Source organism: Nannospalax galili, unplaced genomic scaffold, assembly GCF_000622305.1.
Source record: "Nannospalax galili isolate Female #2095 unplaced genomic scaffold, S.galili_v1.0 scaffold76, whole genome shotgun sequence".
In the NCBI taxonomy this organism is placed as follows: Eukaryota; Metazoa; Chordata; class Mammalia; order Rodentia; family Spalacidae; genus Nannospalax; species Nannospalax galili.
The window spans coordinates 3087311-3100384 of record NW_008339767.1 but is presented as its reverse complement, the minus strand read 5'-3'; the positions used below and the strand labels follow the sequence as shown (position 1 = coordinate 3100384).

The 13074-nt window shown below is 37.4% G+C and overlaps 1 protein-coding gene across 2 annotated transcripts in view; it reads left to right on the top strand.

Moving 5' to 3' along the window:
- Tbc1d15 (TBC1 domain family member 15) overlaps positions 1-13074 on the top strand; it is a 67002-nt gene that overhangs the window by 31475 nt on the left and 22453 nt on the right. Inside the window, exons 6-11 of one of the 2 annotated variants that reach the window (XM_029564249.1) lie at positions 3219-3321; positions 4489-4539; positions 4834-5031; positions 6321-6449; positions 7178-7281; positions 8475-8569. In XM_029564249.1, the coding sequence (XP_029420109.1) occupies positions 3219-3321; positions 4489-4539; positions 4834-5031; positions 6321-6449; positions 7178-7281; positions 8475-8569 (680 nt within the window). The remainder of the gene's footprint in view (positions 1-3218; positions 3322-4488; positions 4540-4833; positions 5032-6320; positions 6450-7177; positions 7282-8474; positions 8570-13074) is intronic. The other variant, XM_008834552.2, reaches the window with a different exon arrangement.

Genomic DNA, 13074 nt, shown 5'->3' with positions numbered 1-13074 from the left:
GTCTCCCTGTAGCCCCAGCTGTCCTGGAACTCACTATGTACACCAGGCAGGCCTTGAACTCACAGAGATCCCCCTGCCTCTGTCTCTCGAGTGCTGGGATTAAAGGTGTGCACCACCACACCCGGCTCATTATATATTTTTTTTAATTCACATTTTTGGTTGATGGTTGCAGTGTTATTTTCTCTATTTCTTTAGCCTTATTGTGTATTCTCAGTAACAATATAAGATCGTTACTGGGTCCTCTCAGTGTACAAATATTGTTCAGTTTATTATAGTTTCTATTTCTAAGTCTATTCTGAGGTCTTTGGGAGAGGCTTGCACACTCCAGTCCTGGGAAGCACTTCAGAATTTTTAGGTGATATATTGTGATTTTTCCTTAAACTCTTTAGCAGGGAGTGGTAGCATTGCTGGCACTGACCACATTTAAAGTTCATCTTACTGTCGTATTGAGTTTTAAAATCTTGAATAATGTTGTCATAAGAGATCAGCTTCCCAGAACACATTCTTGGAGATTAAGACAGTGTGATAACTTGGAATTAGAAGCATAGCAATAATGTCCTAGAAGCCAGTTCTTTTTCATTGTGATTGCCTAGTACTGTAAGGACTCTCTCCCTTGTCTGTTTTTAATGTTCTTCCTTGAGGGCAATCAGGTCTTATATTTCTTCATATTTCTCCCCAAGGAGACACCCCCAGCAGCCACTGTAAGAGTGTAAAATACAAAAATCAGGGGCTGGAGAGATGGCTCAGCGGTTAAGAACACTCATTGTTCTTTCAGAAGACCTGGGTTTGAATCCCAGCACCCACATGGCAGCTAACAACTGTTCTAACTTCAGTTCCAGGGGATCCAACAGCCTCTTTTGTCTTCTGCGGGCATTGCATGACACGGGTTCACTCACCTACATGCAGGCAGTACACGCATACACATAAAAATAAATAAAATATTTAAAAAAATCAAATATTTCCTTTTAAGGCAAGATTTTGCAATTGCTTATTTGTGAGGCAGTCATTTTTTCTTCCCATGATCAGTGTGGTGGTCACTATCAGTTTCAGAGCCATGGAGCGATCTTCTAGCTGGCTAAAGGTTGCATGTTTCATTCCTATTCAGCATAACAGGCAGTGCTTTCCCTTTCATTTTTAATTTAAAATTGAAGTAACTTTATGTTACTCATTATTAGGAACAAAATAACTCTACCACCAGCAGTGCTGTGCTAGAAAAAACAATTTTCCCATATTATCTCCTTTTCTGATGCTACATTTAAAAGTTGACTTACCACAAAAATGACTTGTGAGAATCTGAAGGTATTCATCTTAATCACCCCTCCTAAATGTTCAGAAAAATGTATTTAATAAAAATCAAATGTCTTAAAAAATTATCTTTTCTTTTTTTTCCCCCCCTTGGGTCAAATGACTCAACCACAAAGCCAGAGGTTTATTAGCTACTGTTGTCTTTGTAGGTCCAGTATTGTTTTGCGGCCATGTAAGAGAAAGATACTGTTTTTGATTTCCTATCCCTCTGGCATTACTGTTACATCCTGTTATGTGAAAATTGAGAAGAGATAGCTATTATTAAAGATCTTATCTTAAGCGTTTATAATAAACTAGATGTGTTTAGCAGCACGACAGCATTTAGTTTTTATTTTAAAGAGAAAATTTATATATTTATTGTAACTAATTCATAAAACAGTAGAAAAAAAGTAGGTAATTTGTCTGATGTCTATTTGGAAAGCATGTTATTTGCTTTTAGGTACTAAGAAGTATAGAGAGACTTAGTTCCAGAGGGTTTCTTTTTTTTTTTTTTTTTTGTCTCGGTCTTTTTGAGACAGGGTCTCTCTGTAGCCCTAGCTGGCCTTGAACTCACAGAGATCCATCTGCCTCTGCCTCCGGAGTGCTGGGATTAAAGGTGTGCACTACCACGCCCGGCAATTGTCTAAATTTTTATAGTGAAGTATATACCATTAAATATCTTGAATATTACACTCCTGTCTTCGCTTGTTTATTGCTTTGAGCATTGATTCAATGGTGCCCATGCTTGTTAACCATTTTCCTAGCAGCTATAGAGCTTGGCACAAAACAGCACAAGGTAAACGTTTCATCAATGCGTGAATGTTGGATCCTGTAGGGAGGTAGTACTGAGGAAACTGAGACCCAGAGAGGTAGAACCTGGGCTCAAGAATGCAGCAGCAACCTATTTTGATCTCGCTTTTGACCTCCAGATGCCTCTCTGCCCCTTTTGGCAGGGACTTACTCTTCGGAGAGACCCCTGAACCAAGGGAGATGCCTCCTAGTTGCAGCAGCACTTCCCCCACGCCTCGCTGGCCACGCTCCAGGATCTCTCGGGCTCCAGGCCTGATCCGGGGGCCATGGGGAGGGTTGGAGTCCAGGTCGCGATCCGAAGTCAGCAGGTCCAGCTTCAGCGAGTTTCCCTGGAGGCGCCCCTGGGCTGAGGACCCAGCGGAGAGCCAACTCAATGATAGGGCGGAGTCCTCGCTCCGCCAGGGCACCCCGCAACTCAGGTCTTTTTGAGACAGGGTCTCTCTGTAGCCCTAGCTGGCCTGGAACTCACTATGTAGACCAGGCTGGCCTTGAACTCACTGAGATCCACCTGCCTCTGCCTCCCAAGTGCTGGAATTAAAGGTGTGCGCCACCGCGTGTTTCCTCTTTTGTACATATTATATGTTTAAGTTCTGCAGTTTGCTTTTCATTAATTTTTATGATAATAAAGACAGATATGGGGCTTGAGATGGCTCAGCAGTTAAGAACACTAGCTAGTCTTGCAGAAGACCTGGCTTCAAATCCCAGCACCCACATTGTGGCTAGCAACTGTCTATAACTCCAGTTCCAAGGGATTCAACACCTTCTGTCCTCCGCAGGCACTGCATGACACAGGTGCACTTATATACATGCAGACGTAACACTCACACATTAAAGAAAACCAGACAGTTCTATAAAAGAATTTAGGGTCTTTGCAAGACAAACTAGTATATTGGCTTTACCTAGAATAAAAATATGTTCATATTTTTTTTTGTTATATAACATTTAAAAATTTGGTAAATCTAATATTTTATGCTTCATGAAGTTTTCAAGCTTGTTTAATAAAGTACTAAATATTTGCTAATGGGTTACTGGAAAACTTCTAAAACTAGACATTAATGTTTTTGTCAGGAGGTAATTGATACCTATTCTAGTATTTTCTATAAATCCCCTATTTTGTATTACAGATCATCACAAGACAAAAGAACACTTCTTGTCAATTGTCAGAATAAGAGTCTTTCACAGTCTTTTGAAAATCTTCTTGATGAACCAGCATATGGCTTAATACAAGTATGTTTCCTAAATATATCCTCTATTTAAATAGCATCTTGACTCCATTATTTATATGTCCCCTTCCTCTTGCTTTTTCAAAGAGAGTACAGAATGAGGCAGGTATATATGTGCAATCTTTATAAAACTATACTCTGTAGTTTTATAAAAGTAATAACATCACATGGTCTGTATTACTTGGAAAACCTCAAAACTTCCTTGATCCTTAATTAGTCTGAAGCCAGGTCTTTATCATAATGCTGAAATAGGAGAACAGTAGATTTTAATAATTTTCATTTTAGGTGAAGAATTACAGAGGAAGCTACGTAAATTGATTAATGATCAGTTCAGGGAAAAAAATTGGACCTGTATTATTTTTTTTAATATTTATTATTTTTATTTTATGTGTATGAGTGTATTGCCTGCATGTAGGTAAGTGCACTCATGTCGTGCAGTGCCTGTGGAGGACAGAAGAGGCTGTCGGATCCCCTGGAACTGGAGTTACAGACAGTTGTTAGCTGCCAAGTGGGTGCTGGGATTTGAACCCGGGTCTTCTGCAAGAACAACCAGTGTTCTTAACTGCTGAGCCATCTCTCGAGCCCCATGGACCTGAATTTTTTATCTCCCATTTTAATAGGTTTTGAGACTAGGGTATGTCTGACTCCTTTGAATGTGCTTGACTGAATATATTGCCAAGAATGCACTGAGCATGTACAGAATTTTAGTCAGCTTACCATATAAACTATGGAGATAGTTGTTTTTATTCACTTCTTCATGTAGCAAATGCTCAGTGCTTACATTTCTGCCACTTTTTCTTGGCTTTGGAGCTGTAAAGATTAACAACATAAAATGGAAACTTAGGAAGAAGGACAAGAGGGCTCAGCACTCTAAAAAGTGAGGAAGCAATTCTTCTGAGAATAATTATTTAATAAGTACCTATTTTTGGTAAATATAAATGGGCAGGTGCTTTGGGCTTTGAAGTAACCCTAGGACTTAACAGTTGAAATGCTGTTTGCTATTTTTTGGGACAGTTCTTTCCCAGAAGAAATTATTCTTGTTAGAATGATTTGTAGATTAGAATATCAGCTCTTATTTAAATATTATGAGCTTTCAAGTTTAACTATCAAATATTTTGTGTTAGTTGGTAGTACACATTTTAAGAAATACATATTATTTTTTTTTGTGAAGGTAGGCCTGCTAGACAGAAGAAAGCTGTTGTGGGCCATTCACCACTGGAAAGTAAGCACTGTATACATTCTGATGTATGCAGATTGAAGGAAGCCTGCAAAGCATTTGTTTATCTGCAATTCAATCAGTAGCATTAACTTGTCATTTATTATGCTATTTTAACCAAATGAAAAGGTTGGTTTAAATTTAAATTTTTCTTTGTAGAAAAATTAAGATAATCTTAGAATACTCTGTTGTAGTTCTGATTTCCCTCTTTTTAAAAGCTTTGCTTTTTTGCTACTCAGAGGATACTTTTATTCCTTATTCAAATTAATAATGCTAATTATTTTCCTTTCTGCTACATAGAAAATTAAAAAGGATCCTTATACAGCAACTATGGTAGGATTTTCGAAAGTTACAAACTACATTTTTGATAGTTTGAGAGGCAGTGATCCCTCTACACATCAACGACCACCTTCAGAAATGGCTGATTTTCTTAGTGATGCGATTCCAGGTCTGAAGATAAATCAGCAGGAGGAACCAGGATTTGAAGTCATCACAAGAGTGAGTGGAGAGTTGTGGGACCAGAGTTCCTAATTTGTTAATAGGAGAATGGACTGAATACTACAAATACAGAAAAATTAATTTTGATGACACCCGCTTTACTGTTACCTATTTGTAACAGTTTTTTCTGACTGATAATATATGTGACAGTACCATTCTGCCACTAAATTCTTGGTTTATTTTCTCTTATACTGTTTCTTAATGTTTATCTCCTTTGGTTACTTTCTCTCAGTAATGAATAGATTGTTTTGTGGAGCGTAGAGAAGGGAATGATCACTGTGTCTGTGTGTTGTCTCTTTACTTTTGTTCATAGTTTGCCTGTTTCCTCTGTAGGTGTCAGAGGCAGATAGTCATGACACTCCTTTAGGGCTTCTGTTCTCGATATGAATCTTTTTAAGTAAGATGGATTTGGGCCTGAATTATGGTAAATTTTTATATAATGTTCAACAAGGCTTTTGAATTTGCTGCAATTCTAGGCTTGCTCATAGTTAGAAAATTATAAATATCTAAGTTGTAGTACTTAATTAAAGGTTTTAATCATTAAATGGTATTTTTAAATAACCACCATCTGTTAATTGAATGAAAGCAGTAGATATTGCCAAGTGGAATTAGTGGATCATGAATCAGGTCTGAGAATTTCAAACTTTAGTTTGGAAGAAAAGCTAATTATAGATTATGATTGATGGAGCAATTATATATTGTCTCTTTTTAATAATATGCCGTTTGATTTGAAGGGTCTCGTAGAATTTGTGTTAAATGTTTTGTACTTAATTGAATATCTAAATAGCAAAGACTTTTCTTTAAATGACAAATATTTTTATTTTTCATATTTTAAAAAATGTTATTTTTATTTTATGTGTATGAATATTGCCTGCATGTGTGCATCTGTGTCATGCAGTGCCCGCGGATGTCAGAAGAAGGTGTCAGATCTGCTGGAACTGGAGCTACAGATGTTGTTAACCACCATGTGGGTGCTGGGAATTGAACCTGGGTCCTCTGCAAGAGCAGTCAGTGCCCCTAACTGCTGAGCCATCTCTCCAGCCCCCAAATGACAAATACTTTTAGTCTATGGACTCTCTGAATTTGCAGCTCAGTCATTTATGTTTTATAGGAGGAAGTATATGCAGTGCCTGCTAATCGAGCTCATTAACTAAACATTGGAAAACAAGGAAACATATTGGGAGTATTAGAACTCACATCTGAAAAGTAACAGTTTCAAGCTAGTTTCCACATGCCTTGATTTCATGTCACTGATTTGAGAAGTACTTGTATTGTTTCTCTTATTGTAGATTGATTTGGGAGAACGACCTGCCGTTCAGAGGAGAGAGCCAGTATCACTGGAAGAATGGACCAAGAACATTGATTCTGAAGGAAGAATTTTAAATGTTGATAATATGAAGCAGATGATATTCAGAGGGGTAATTTAAGCCCTCTAATACTGAAAATACTATAAACTGCCAGCATTCAGTGGTTGTTCTTTGTTTTCTTTTAGAGGAATATGTCTTAAAATTTCTATATTGGGTGGAAGATTAAGGTGCTTACTGTGTCCGTGGTATTGAGTACAGAGATGTTGGGAAGCTTAGGGGAAGTTAATCTTTCTTTGAGTTCTGTGGGTTAGGTGCAGAAGGTTTGTGCCAGTAGCATTTACCTTACCCAGTAAGGTTGAACTTAGAAAGACTTATCAGCCCCACTGTCTACCATACAGTCTATTGATATTTTGTATTATTTAGGCATCCTAAATAATATATCTTATATGCTTATATCTCCAGTATCTGGATATAGAAAACAAGACAGTAGTCATTGAATTGAATTTTTTTGGCGTATAAAACTTAAGTACAGCCAGGTCCATGTGGTGGCGCATGCCTTTGATCCTGGTGCTTGGGAGGCAGGGGCAGGCTAATCTCCGTGAGTTTGAGGCCAGCCTGGTCTACATAATGAGTTCCAGGCTGGCTGGGGCTACAGGAAGATCCTGTCTCAAAAAGATAAAAAAAAAAACAAAAATCAAAAAACAACCAAATAACAACAACAAAACAATCCCCCCCCAAACCATAAGTGTTCTCCCATTTATGTTCAGGTTTTGTGAATTTATGGTATTCTATTCAGTTTTTAAAAAACAAATGTGATTAATATGAATACTTTTTTTCAGGGTCTTAGTCATTCATTAAGAAAGCAAGCATGGAAATTTCTTCTGGGTTATTTTCCTTGGGATAGTACCAAAGAGGAAAGAACGCAGTTACAAAAACAAAAAACGTAAGTAAATGGTGTTTTTGTGTGCTTATCAAAGAAATGCAAGTAAACCAGACATTTAAATTATGGCTTCTGTATAGGGATTTGGAATAGACCCGGTAATTGGAAAATAATTTCATTTCATTATTTTAAGTTTAAAATTATAAGTTCTGTAATTATTTCAAATAAGAAACTCTAGAAGGGCCTTGTTTCACTTATGTGTGTGAATGTGTAAAAATATGGTAGAATATTCTAGTCCCTTGTGCTAGTTTTGTATAAGCCTTTGTATACTTAAAAGACCAGTATTTAGATGTACACTAAAATATTTGTCTTGATTCATTTTTTAAAAAAATATTTTTATTTTATGTGTATGAGTGTTATGCCTGCACATAAGTAAGTGCATCCGTGTCATGTAATGCCTGTGGAGGACAGAAGAGGCTGTCAAATCCCCTGGGACTGGAGTTATGGACAGTTGTTAGCTGCCATGTGGGTGCTGGGATTTGAACCAGGTCTGCAAGAACAGTCAGTGTTCTTGACCACTGAGCTGTCTCCCCAGCCCGATGATTCATTTTTATAATTATGAAGTTATAGAATTGTGTCAAAAGAAGTGTATTTACTATTTAGATGACCTTAAAGTTATTTTCCTGGTGCTCATACTCTGGTCACACTGAAGAGTGTTTCTGTTTTATTTCTTACACTTGAAGAGAAGGGTAGCCAACTTTCCAGGTGTATTTCTTGTTCCTGGTTTCAGTCTAGCCTTTGATTTAAAACTGTTGTCAATCATTATGTACATATCTAAAGCCTTTATCTGTTTCAGTCCTTCTTATATATTTTTAAATTAACAATTTTTTTTGCAGTAAACTGGAAGCAAAACAACTTGTAAAGTTATGTTTTAAAAAAGTCATTTGGATTTATAATTATTCAGAAACTTTGTTGAGTAAAATATTTAATAACAAGTAAATTTAGAAATTATTTCAAGAATTGAGGTTTTCTTTAAAAGCATACCTAAAATGTAATAGTTAAGTTTATTACATAAATTTTACTTTGTTTTCACTCATCTGACTTTAAACATGTCACTGTCATATTTATAAACTTAAATGCCATTAACCTCATACTTTTATATAGTCTGTGTGGAATGTTAAAACTGTTAACAGTGTTAAAATTGTTAAAAATCAAGTTTCAAATAGGTTCCTTCCATATAAAATTGTTTTCTATAGTGATGAATACTTCAGGATGAAACTGCAGTGGAAATCTGTCAGCGAGGAACAAGAGAAGAGAAATTCAAGGTTAAGAGATTATAGAAGTCTTATCGGTAATTTTTTCTTAATAACTTTGGAAATGCAAAAGGTTATACATTGGATTTATTTGATAAAAGAAGCTAAGATCCATGATCATAGTATTAGAACTCAAAAGAGAATCCAAATTGGAAAGTACATGAGAATGTGCATTTATGTTGTTGTTTCCACTTCTAGTAGGTATATGAATTCAGCCATTGTATAAGCAGCAGTGTCCTTACTTCCACTTCCAAAATGTGAATTAAGAAAAGATGATTTGTGTGTTTATTCCATCTTAAAAGATCTACCATTTTTATATTCACTATGAAAGCTATGTGTTTATTATGGCAAAATTAGAAACTATAGGTGAACAAAAAGAAAATAAAAATTTTGTTTCTCTTATCTGGGGATAGTTATAGATACTAGTCTTTTTTTTTTTTTATACCACTAGATCTTCTATAAACTGCATATATTTCATTTTTTAATTGAACAATTCCAAAGAGAAAACTTTTGAACTTGAACATAGGATGTTTACTAGGGAATAACCATTCTCTAAGAAAAGAGATTGGTTGAGAAAGTTTTTAGTATGAGACCATTAGACTTTATTCCAAACACTTAGTAGTGGGTTATCTGGCTCCTATGGTAAAGATCAAGTGTAAGTTATTGAGGGCTGCATAGTTAGTGCTGTACATGCAAGTTTCAGTTTATAATTTGTTCTATAGCTGAGAAAACTGAGCACTGAGCACATGCACATAGATGACCTGTCGAGTGTCAATGGTTAGTGTGCAGGGTCCAGATGTAGTAATCTTTAACTCTCATTGCACTGCATTTATATAATTTTTACATAGTAGTAGAGCTTAGTTTTTTAAAAAATATTTATTATTTTTATTTTATGTGTATGAGTGTTATGCTTGCATGTAAGTAAGTACACCTGTGTTGTGCAATGCTTGTGGAGGACAGAAGAGGCTGTCGGATCCCCCTGGAACTGGAGTTATGGACAGTTGTTAGCTGCCATGTGGGTGCTGGGATTCGAATCTGGGTCTTCTGCAAGAATAGTCAGTGTTCTTAACCGTTGAGCCATCTCTCCAGCCCCTGAACTTAGTTTTGATATTGAATTGGTATTTGGATATCTATAGGGTCATAAATACAGAAGATGTATTGTTACCTCTACTCTAGCCACTGCCACCCACCCATGGAAGAGAGAATTGTTTAATTTTGCTGGATATGGTTGTGTTCACTTGTATCCATTCTTTAGGGAGGCTAAGGCAGACAAATTGAAGAACTAGAAGCCCAAACTGCACTACAAAGAGAAAGTATACCAGGCCAGCCAGAGTTATGTAGCAAGACTGTCTCAAAAAATAAAAACTCCTCTAAATTATATTTGGAAAGTTCAGCATAATTATGATTCATTAACTTTTGTGATATGAAATACTGGCAGTCATTTTAACCCCCCCAAAGTAACTTATACTACATAACTGTCCTTACTCTGGTTAAGGCAAATGGTTGGAGATCCTGAGTCGGGGTTGTCTAAAGTGTCCACCTGAAGGCATCTGCTGTTTCTCGTTTCAGTAGAAAAAATGGTGATGGATTATGCCCCCCCCACCCCCTGGTCAGTTGCTTGGACATGAAATATCCAAGATAGAAGGGACACTAGAAGGCAACTGATTCGGTAGTTTTAAAACTTATTATTTTACATGTATGAACGTATTGCCTGTATACATGTAAGTTATGCAATGCCTGCGTAAGTCAGAAGAGGGTGTCTGATCTTCTGAAACTGGAGTTGAGTTGCAGACAGTTGTTAGCTGCTGTGTGGGCGCTAGGAATTGAACCTGGGTCCTCTTCAAGAGCAGCCAGTGCTCTTAATTGCTGAGCCAGCTCTCCAGCCCCATTTTTTTGTGTGTATGAGTTTTTTGCCTGCATGTATATAAGTGCACCGTGTATGTAATGCCTGTAGAGGCCAGAAGAGGGAGTTGGATTCTCTGGAACTGTAGTTACTAGTGGTTGTTAGCTGCCATGTGGGTGCTAGGAACTGAATCCAGTTCCTCTGTAAGTGCAGCCAGTGCTCTTTAATTGCTGAACATTCTTTCCAGCCCTGATTCAGTATTTTAAGCATCCCCTTTTCCTACATGTCATACCCTTTTCCTATTACATTAAACAATAGTGATGATAACTCATCATCTCTAGATAGTTTGTCTTTTTTAAAAATAGTCTGCCCCCCCCCCAAAAAAAAGTCGGGCATGGTGGCGCCCACCTTTAATCCTAGCACTCGGGAGGCAGAGGCAGGCAGATCTCTGTGAGTTCAAGGCCTGCCTGGTCTACGTAGTTCCAGGACTGCTAGGGCTACAGGGAGACCCTGTCTCAAAAAGACCAAAAAAAAAAAAAAAAAAAAAAATAGAGTCTTCTGTAGTCTAGGCTGGCTTTGAACTCTTAATCCCTCTGTCTCCACCTCCCACCCAGTTTAAATCGCTATGATTTGAATTGAGACATACTTATATAGATTGCTCACTTTCAGAAGAAAATAAATTTGAAGCCCAGAAAAATTAGTGAATTGTTTTAAGCCATCTGTCTACATAGTTCCATGGTTCAAACTTAAACTCAGATCTAGTTCTTAATTTAAGTGGCTTAATTTTTAAAAAATTTATTTTCTTTATGTGTATAAATGTTTTGCTTGCATATATGTAGGTGCACCCATGTTGTGTACTGCCCATGGAAGACAGAAGAGGGCATTGGATCCCTTGGTACTGAAATTATGTATAGTTGTTAGCCACTGTGTAGGTGCTAGGAACCAAACCTGGATCTTCACTGTCATCTTTTCAGCCCCAAGCATTATTTTTCTATAATATTTTTTCAGAGTATTTTTAATTTTTATTTATTATTGATTTATGTGTATGGATGTATGCATGTGGTATATGTACATTCTCATGTGTGTGTGTGGAGGCCAGAGGTCAACATTGGGTATGTCTCTCCATTGCTCATGTGCAGCCAAAGTTAGAAATCACTAAATAAAGCCTGGAATTTCTGGGTCATGCTCATACACATGTGTATACACCAACATGTATGCACATGCACACACATACATACACCCCCCCCATGTGCAGGCTATAGGCCTTGTGGATTATATCAAGAGTTGGATTTGTTTTAAGTATGAGGTGAAACTATTGGAACATTTTAAGAGTTATCTTTTTTTATATTTCAATATAAATTTTTTTGCTACTGTGTGGAAATATGAGTAGGAATAAGGAAGCTAGGTAGGAAGAGGTAAATGTGTAAGCAAGAGATGTGCTAGTGGAGAGTTAGAGGATCATGTCAGATTTTGTTGATAGACTTGACACAGTTTTAGGTATATTGAATATTGAGTGAAATAAGACTCAGTTTCTTGACTTGAGAAATTGGGTGCTTAGTGGTACCAGTTACTGAAATAAGAACTAGGATCTGATGAACTAGGGGTTACACACATACACACATGCACCTTAAGCAGCTAACTTAAGTAGTTGGGAGTGATCTGTTAGATAAAGATTTGTAAATATAATAATAATTTATTTTTTAAAAATATTTTATTATTTTTATTTTGTGTGTATGAGTATTGCCTGCATGTATGCGAGTGCACCTGTGTCGTGCAGTGCTGCGGAGAGCAGAAGAGGGCTTTGGATTCTCCTGGAACTGGAGTTAAGGATGGTTTGTAGCTGCCATGTGGGTGCTGGGAACTGAACCAGGGTCCTCTGCAAGAGCAGTCAGTGCTCTTAACCGCTGTGCCATCTATCCAGCCCAAATAATTTATTTATTTTTATTTTATGTGTATGAATGTTATGCATGCGTGTAGGTAAATGCACCCGTGTTGTGCAATGCCCAAGGAGGACAGAAGAGGCTGTCGGATCCCCCCGGAACTGGAGTTACGGTCAGTTGTTAGCTGCCATGTGGGTGCTGGGATTCGAACCCGGGTCTTTTGTAAGAACAACCAGTGTTCTTAACCACTGAGCCATTTCTCCAGCCCCATGATTTGTAAACTTTGGTATTATCAACATAAATATCTAGAGGATAAATGATATTACCTAGGGTATAAAAGTGACAGTTAAGAGCCAGATGTGGTGGTGCACAACTTTAATCCCAGCACTTGGGAGGCAGAGGCAGGCAGATCTCTGTGAGCTCAAGGCCAACCTAGTCTATATAGTGAGTTCCAGACCAGCTGGGGCTACAGGGAGACCCTATCTCCAAAATCTCCACCCACCCTCCAAAAAAGTGATAGTTAAGGAGGCCCAGGAATCCCAGACTTTATTCAGAAGTTTCTAACTTTGGTTGCGTATTAGAATCGCTAGGACAGGAGGGATGTGGAGAGATGGCTCAGTGGTTAAGTGTGCTTGCTTCATTTTTAGAGGACCCAGATTCAGTTTCTAGCACTCATGAGAATTGGCCCACAACTTCCTGTGACTCCAGTTCTTTGGAATCCTATACTCTCTTCTAACCTCCTCAGATTGCACACATACAATAAAGTAAATCTAAAAAAAAAAATCACTAGTCGATCTTTTAGGATCACATATTAAGCATT